The 8426-nt window shown below is 42.2% G+C and overlaps 1 protein-coding gene across 1 annotated transcript in view; it reads left to right on the top strand.

The window, feature by feature from the left end:
• The window catches only part of kcnc4 (potassium voltage-gated channel, Shaw-related subfamily, member 4), a 21173-nt gene extending 18919 nt beyond the window's left edge, over positions 1-2254 (top strand). The window contains 1 exon segment of the mRNA XM_008318465.3: positions 253-2254. Within this exon segment, the coding sequence (XP_008316687.1) occupies positions 253-320 (68 nt within the window). The 3' untranslated portion in view covers positions 321-2254.
• The last annotated feature ends 6172 nt before the right edge of the window (positions 2255-8426 follow it).

The following is an 8426-nucleotide window of genomic DNA, read 5'->3' as shown; positions in this document are numbered from 1 at the left end:
TGCATCGCGGCTATATACAAATATATATATATCTATATATATAATTTTTTTTACCATATTTCACGTCCCACAATGCTTCCTAAAGAGTACCTAAAGGGTTAATATATATATTATTATATGTTAGGGACCACTGTATATATAAATCAAAACATTTAGTCACAGGACGTCTTAGAAGCTTCAGACAGTCCCAGCTTCTGTGCAGCAGAAATGTCCTCTGTCTTCAGTCTTTCTGTCTTCTGTCTCTCCGTACAGACAGCTGTAATGACATCCTAGCTGCCACTGGAAACTACACTCAGCCTGAGGTCACCACGCTGACCTGATGACGATCAGTCCACCCCGCGCAGAGCTCCACCTCCGTCCCCTGCTTTTCTTTCCGTCCTCAGTGAACTGCAGAAGTGACTCTTTGTATTCTGGACCAGTTGTCCTCCACATCCAGGAACCCTGTGGAAAATCTGCCGCAAAAGCAGAGTCATCGAAACAACTCTCATCTACATGTCCCGGAGCGTTTTGCATGTACTGCATGATCTGCTGTTGTCAAACGTACTGGACAGTATGATTTGGTGGACATGTCCTTGGTTGTCTTTATGGGCCTTAGAGTGTGTTTCCCAGTGGGCTCCTGTCTGAACGTTTCTGTCGGTGGTTGTTGGACACAGATGATAAAACAGGGTTTAATCAGACAAATCAGGATTCGATCACTCAGTCAGAGTCAGTCAGTCATCAACTCATGGACTCATCCGCCTGTGGACTCACTGGTTACCAACACGTCTCCTGGCATCTCTTACAGGTAACGGAGCGTCTGGATACGACAGCACGTCAGTTACAGTGAATCCAATCATATTTAACACAGTGTCATAATTCATTAGCAGCTACTTACAGGCGGCTGCCCAACCCTAACATGACTGTAGCCAACCGTCACTCATTCATAAACGGTGTCCGTTTTCTGTTATGCTTCTTTTTTTTTTTTTTTTTTTTTTAGCCATCTGGACCAAAAACTCTAGTTTTTCTTGTGTTTTTGTTGCTCAGCAATTTAGCCAACAAGCTTACGGTCTACATGAACCAACTCAACAAACACCTGTGCTGTCTGTCGTCCTCAGAGATATGTTTGAAGCCATCTCAGCATTTCCAGTCTTTTTTCTGGGCTTCACTGCCGTCTACCGAAAATTAGGTTAGGTCCATTCTTTTTATAAATGATCTATGGTCAGATTTGACGGAACCACACAGACACTGGACAACTGGTTTATTTAAAGAATTGCAGCTGTAAGCCTCTACAGAAACAAACCTCCGCCATCATTAGCTCTCATGTCCACAAATGTCGCTGAACGTCACGTGCTAAACACTCAGACACTTGTGAATATGAGTTTATACAGTAAACTACTGTGACTGTGAACTAGGATTAGATGAAAACTTGAAATCGTTGTGGGATCCTGATCCACCACACACGCTTCAGAGTTCTTTGTTCGTCGCCCGCTCTCTGCCTTCTGTCGTGCCACTGCCTTTTTTTACACAGAGTCCAAGGGACAACGTGCAGATTGTGAAATGGTTGAGACATCAGTGTGGTCTGAACTGCAGCTCAGGCCACACCAGGTTTGGAAATTCTTGAACTATATGAGAATTTAACAAAAACAACTAAAAACAAAAACAGGTTCATGGATCAGTATTACTGGACATTAGGTGTATGCAATCGATGCATTATTACAGGGTGAGTCAGGTCCAAATGTTGACTCTGTAGGGTTGTGCAGTAGGTTTACACTACAGTTGTTATTAAAAATAAAATGCAGTTCAACTCCGTCAGTTCCACTCGTGCCTCCTGTGAGAAAGTGTGCAGTACCGTTGGTAGATTTGTTCCTTAACACTTTGTGATTGTGTCGTATGTAGAAACCCAGTGTCTGTCTTCACTCTTGAACTATTACTGTATACGTCGCCGGTGGTCTACCATAGTGGCCTTATGTTTAATGAACAAAGGAAGCTTCGTTCTGTCGTCAGTACTCTCTCCGTTCCTATGATGACCCACAGTTTTGTAACTATGTATAAGCACAGTTTTTGTTCTTTTTGCATATGTAGCAGAGTTGAATATTCTGGATTATTCCTTCAGTTCCCCCTGTCTGTATGACATGTACTGTATATGCACCATTAAATAGCTGTTAACCAATAAGGACAGAGCATTATTTTGATAATCGATCTTTTTAGCCTCGTTGTCCTCTGTTGTACATAGAAATGGAACGCCATGGAGAAGCATTTGTTTCAGTCAAATCTTTTCTGTTATGCTTCTTTTTTTGTGTGACAATGAGTGTGTGTGTGTGTGTGTGTGACAATATGTGTGTGTGTGTGTGTGTGAGAGAGAGAGACCACCTAGGCATGTGTTTCTGTGCAGAAGTACGTACAAATAAAACCCGTTCTCCTCCTTATGTTGATGACAACACTTTTTTTGCTCGTGTTCATTCACTGTTTACTTTCAGCTGTAGTATTGCAGTACCTGATGTACTCCTGTGTACTACTGTAGGATTATCTGTGGTGGTGACACCAGTGTAATCTGGTTGTTGCTCTGGCGCTTCTTTAAAGCGTGTACTGTCACAGCCCCTGCGGAGCCTCCTGCTCTCCTGTGTCTCTGACATCACGGAGCCAAGGTGCAGACGGAGCACATCTCCATGGAGATCAGGGAATGACAGGCAACGCTATTTACTGCACGGCTGACTTCATCTCCCCCATCTCTCTGTCTTCACCCGCAAAAAAGAGCAACTCTCTTACACGTACAAGTACGCATAATATACATCCCTGCTGTTGCCCATGGGGGGGATGGCAGGTTGGGGGAGAGGGGGCATCTTCTGTACGACATCTTTCATCAGATACAGATGCCAATCTGATGCCTGCCTTCGTCCTGTCTGAAGCTGATGGTACTACATGTACAGTATGTGTTCTTTATTGAACATCTAAATTAATGTTCAACCATTCTGCTCAACTATTAATTGTTCAGACAGACTCAAAGACTTCCCTGCTACATTATAGGATTATCACATCTTAAAAAAGGAATATAATTCCAGATTAAAATGAAACATCTTAGACCTCAGATACACGACACTCCCTTCTGTGAAGGCTCTGCAAATGTTTGACTGAGTAATTGGTCAGTCAATTTATATAACATATATCAATGTCATATTTTGATGACTTAACATGCAAACATGTTTATTCTACCAGTTGGTGGTTTTTCACACCTGATTTATAAAACCAGGAGCGTCCTCTCAGGAGAAATGAAGACTGACTGATTAGTGATTCATTAATTAAGACGAGCCGAGGAGAAAGAGTCAGAGCTGGACGTTACTGTAAGAGAGAGAGAGAGAGAGGGACTGAGGGAGGGAGAGTGGGGGGGCTTTGTCAGGGCTTGTCCTGTCATCCTTCATTACCCCCTTTCACTGTTTCCTTCATTCCCTCTTTGCTTTTTTCTGCTCCTCAGTTGAGGGTTGTCATGACGATGCTGAACACAGTTTCCATGGAGAAAGGCTGAGCCCCAGTGGTTTCACCCTGCCATTCATTCCTGCGACACCATAGAAAAGCATCATGACTTGTGTGACGGAATAACAATGTGTCAACGTGCACGTTACATAAAACAGCTCCACGGAAAATATTAATTACACTTATCACAACAGAACTGGTGTGAGCTGCAGAATTTTAAGGAGTTTATGGAAAACTGTTTACACAACTGAAAACCCAGGTTGTGTGTTGGTGATACTGTGGCGTTTTGTACATTTCGGTGTCTGGTTGTGTTTGTTTCTGGTGGTTCTTCCCAATCAACAGAGGAGGATATGAGCTCCAGCTCCACGCGGAATCAGTGGAGATTGTCCCTGGAGATTCACCCCAACACTGCTACCTGTCAATACTGCACTAAAACCCTGGGATTTAGATGGATAAATGTAAGTTACAGGTGCAATCTTTGGGGTTTCTGGTTGTATCATGGAGAAGGGACAGCTGAGAGTGGATCTGGCCAAAGTCAAAGTGGTAGTAGAGTGGCCAGTCCCATCAACCTGCAAGCATTTTCTTGGATATACCTCTCCTCAGGGGAATGGACAGGCTGAGAGGGCCAATCAGGACCTTGGGGTGACTCTCGGCTGTATCACCTCCCATCACCCAGCTAGGACTAACCTTCTTACCCTGGGTTGAATATCAACAACCATCAGCCACAGGTATGTCACCTTTCCCAGTCTCTTGTGGCTACCAAATCGGCTTATTCCCTGAACAGGAGGTGAGGTTGGGAGTTCCTCTGTTTAGGAGAACATCAAGAGAGGCTGTAGAGTCTGGAAGGTGGTCTGGGCGGCAAGAACAAAACCAAACAGCAGCTGACAAACGCCGCTCATCCGCTCCCCCCTACTCCTCTGGACAGAAGGTATGGTTGTCAGCCAAAGATATTCCATTACAAGTGGCCATTGAGAGTCAGAACATGGCACTCTGGTACAACAGTCCTTACGCAGTCGACAAAGTTACTAACCATACGTTAGTCCGCCTTCAGCGTCTCTTAAGATTCACCCCACTCTCCTTATGTCCCGTGTCCTCCGGCCCGTATTTCATGCAATCTCAGACAGTGACCTGAAGTCTCTCCTGATCATTGGTGACCAGACAGTGCTATTATGTTGTTTTGCTGTTAACAAAGAAGCTAAAGATTTAATGTCGGATGTAAAATTGGTTTAACCTTGATTTCACCTTGGCTATATAGTTGTAATAAACAGGAAATAAAATTGAAACAGCGTCTCTTTTTTAGCAACTTTACGACCTATGTTTGTCTTCTTCAGGCAGGGCACGCTCAGGCAAGTACTCCCCCTGGTGTTTCCACCTTTTTTCAAAAAAGGTTTAAGATCCATTTATGTTTTTTATCTTTTTCTAACTTTTTTTATGTTCTATCATTTTTTAGAATCTTGGCCTCTATATTTAATTTCTTCTCCACTATTTGGGTTAGGATTAGGTTTAGGCTCACAGTTGGTGGTTGGTGATGATCGCTAAGGGTTAGGGTCCAGATTGGATGTTAGGGTCATTGTTAGAAGGAGGAGGGTTGGGTCAAGATTAAAGTCAGGGTTAGAGTTTGAGTCAGGGTTAGTGTTAGGGTTAGGGTTAGTGTCAGGTTTAGTGTTAGGGTTAGAATTGGGGGTTAGGGTTAGGGTTAGGGTTAGTGACAGAGGACAGTGCCAGTAGTTGCCGGAGAGCTTTGTCAGTGTGAAGTTCTTTACTAAAAAATTAAGAAACATTCTGATGCTCTGTACTTAGGTAACAGAAATGTTGGTCTTGTTGCTTTATAAGCAGCAACGTTCGTCTCATTATCACTAAATATCAATGTTTCTTCACAGACACTGACATCCGTTCTGCTGGAGTGCTTTGTGATCACCACTGTAATAACAAGTGAACCAATTTCCCATTTCTCTGAGCATGGATGGAGATGTAATGATGTCTGAAGAGCAGGGGAATTATTTCTCACTCTTCTATCCTAAGGGGACTCCCCCACAACCGCAGAAGCATTATATGCTCAGCAAAGGGTCGGTCTCCTGTGGGCCACTAATGGACAGCGCTCCCTGTTCTGTGCCCCTTGGTGTGTGTGTGTGTGTATGGGTGTGTGTGAGAGGGAAAGGGACGCTAAAATGTTGGAGACAAAATGTCCTGGCATGAAGGAAGCGTTAATATTTGCTCTCTGAAACTTATGTCTCCATCAGTGTTGACCCTGATGGACTACACATTACATCAACCACACCCAACAGCACCACCACCAGCTCCACTCAGACTATTACCCTCTGAAACACAGCGTATGATCAGGACACCAACAATGTGAAAGCTGAACCCAGGACACCGAATATCACAGCAATAACTATGAAAATAACTACAGGATATGGTGATTTTTTTTTATATTTATGTTAAAATTACATTAAAAAATAAAAAGCACATTTGATCAGACTTCATGATCCGTTCCGTACACAGATAGATCATTAAAAAAAATAAAAAGCACATTTGATCAGACTTTATGATCTGTTCCGTACACAAAAAGTATACAAACAAACATAATAATTATTACAGAATATATACAATCAGTGTAAATAAATAGAGAAACAAATACATTGTAAAAAATACAGAATTAAAGAATATGGACATCTACTATTAAAAATATCTGTGATGAAAAATGTGTATGTACAAAATTATTTTATGTATCTCTTATCTTAAATTTAATAACCTTTTTTTAACCAATGGTTTGATTCACTTCTTTTAACTTTTTTTTTGTGTGTGTGGCGTTTGTCTTACTTTGTTTCCTACTTTGTTGGAGTTTCTTGATTCCTCTTCTCTCCGGTCTTTCAGGTGTGTTTTCCTTTGTCTCCTGTTGATTGTCTGCCACACCCTGAGTGGCTGCACCTGTGTGGAATCGTTCCTCCACCTGTAGCCACTTGTCCTGAGGTTATTTAGTCTCTGCCTCCTCAGTCGCTGAGGAACTTCACCACATGCTTGTCACATGATCACATGTTCTTGTCTTAGTTTGTTTGTTTGTTTGTTTTTTTGGCTGAAGAGTTGTTTTCCCTGATTGTGTTTAGTTCTTTGTTGCTCAGTTCATGAGTGCTTGTTCTTCTGCTCTGCTGTTATTTTTTTGTTGTGTATTTGTTTTCTGCATTTGGTTCTAAACGGATGGGTTCTCAAACAATGACTTGGGAAGAATGTGGGCCATGATACAAGGTCACAAAGTAGTCCTGAATTTTAAATACCTCTTTATTAAGTCGGACTGGTGAAGTTATTGATTAGTTCAAGCTGTGATTGACAGGTGCTCAGTGTTGACCAGCTTCAGTCCTGAGGACAGTCAGCTTAACACGTCTCTCTGTCACCAGATGTGACAGAGTGAAGAAGTGACTGACTTCATGTGTCCAAATAGTCTTTGACCAATGGTCCACAGCAAAAATGAAAGACATGTCAATCTTCTGGAAGACATTGTCCAAATGTTGTGCTGTCCTTCACAGTGTGTGTCGTCTAGTTTGGACATTTCTGGAACTTTCTTTCAATTACACTACAAATTTTCAAGTGTGGAGAAATCTTAAAATTAAATGAACAAATAATCAGCTTTGTTGAAAATGATTTCCATTTACTGCCCATGAGGCCACTGTTCTCTGTCAGCAATAACAGTTAGTCGTCTTTATGTACTGGTTCTGAGCAGCATGGATATACAGTATACATATATACATATATATATATGGCACTAATGAAAACCATCTAATATTGTAGTTTTAATCTGCTTCATCTAATCCAGTTCGGCTGATTAGAAATTGATTGGTAACAGGAGACGTTAGTGTCAAATCAGTTTGTCTTTAAAGGCGTGGCTTCAGGTTTCACTCACAGCAGACAATTCAGACTTCTTTATGAATTGGTAAATTCCCAATGCACATTTTAGCACTGGTTGTAAAATGTGCTTTGGGAGGTGAGACGGTAACTTGAACTTGTGCTCAGCCCATGTTTACTGAGTTCCCAACAGTTCCTGTTCCTGCTCTTTAACAGGACAATGTCTCTGTAATCAACCTTCGCCAACTGCTGAAACGTCTGCTTCTCTGTGAAGGACACTGCTTATTCCAAGAATTGTTTACACCCTTTAAAAACACAAAAAAACAAAGAGAAGAAAAATCATTTACACTGACAGCTCTTTGATTATCGGTGGCTGACATGGAAATTGCGACCGAACGTTTTTGTTTTGACTCTGCCGTCGGTGAGGAATGCTCCCATTGTTGACTGGACAGGCATTTTACTACCATTTAGTAAATCCATGGAACTGCATGTGGATGGGAGGGACGACTTCTATAAGAGCCTGGCCATTATGTCTAAAGACAGGCGGGAAATAACAGCCATTAGTCTGTGCATTTGCCTCGTTATCGCACCCTCTCAAGTCTCTGAAATACTGGGTCCATTTAGATACGTTTATGTGCCGTCACTTCCTGACACTTTGAAAGGAATTTTTTTTTTAATGATAGTTAAAAGAAACAATAGAATCTCATGAATATTCATCGCTATGGTTTCTCTCAGATACATTTCTTCACATACAGTAAAAGCTTCTGCCTGATCATACACAGGTCCATGTCTCTCACAGTGACACTACGCAGGAAACTTTTGGCCCTTATAGTCCATCGTTATTAATGCACAATGACGTCTCCACAAACCAGTGGTGATGAGTTAGAGAAGAACGACACACGTTTTTTAAGCTGCGGTCTCATCAGTGTCTGTTGCTCTTCAGCTGTCATTACAGGCGGCGTGTTTCAGAGCTGCACTCCAACAGATTGGTTCAGCGGGTGCAATCATGCCTCCTGACTGGGCCGGTACACGCTAAATGGCTAATGCATTAGTAATGAGGTATCCCCGTGGAAGGTGGGGAATCATTAAGGCGCCAACGTTGTTCATGAAGGGATCGTGGACCACTTTCAGGTTCTTCTGTA

The sequence above is a fragment of the Cynoglossus semilaevis genome, chromosome 10, assembly GCF_000523025.1.
Source record: "Cynoglossus semilaevis isolate Cse_v1.0 chromosome 10, Cse_v1.0, whole genome shotgun sequence".
NCBI classification, from domain to species: domain Eukaryota; kingdom Metazoa; phylum Chordata; class Actinopteri; order Pleuronectiformes; family Cynoglossidae; genus Cynoglossus; species Cynoglossus semilaevis.
Note: the sequence above shows the minus strand (reverse complement) of the source record. Positions and strands in the feature narration are given on the sequence as shown.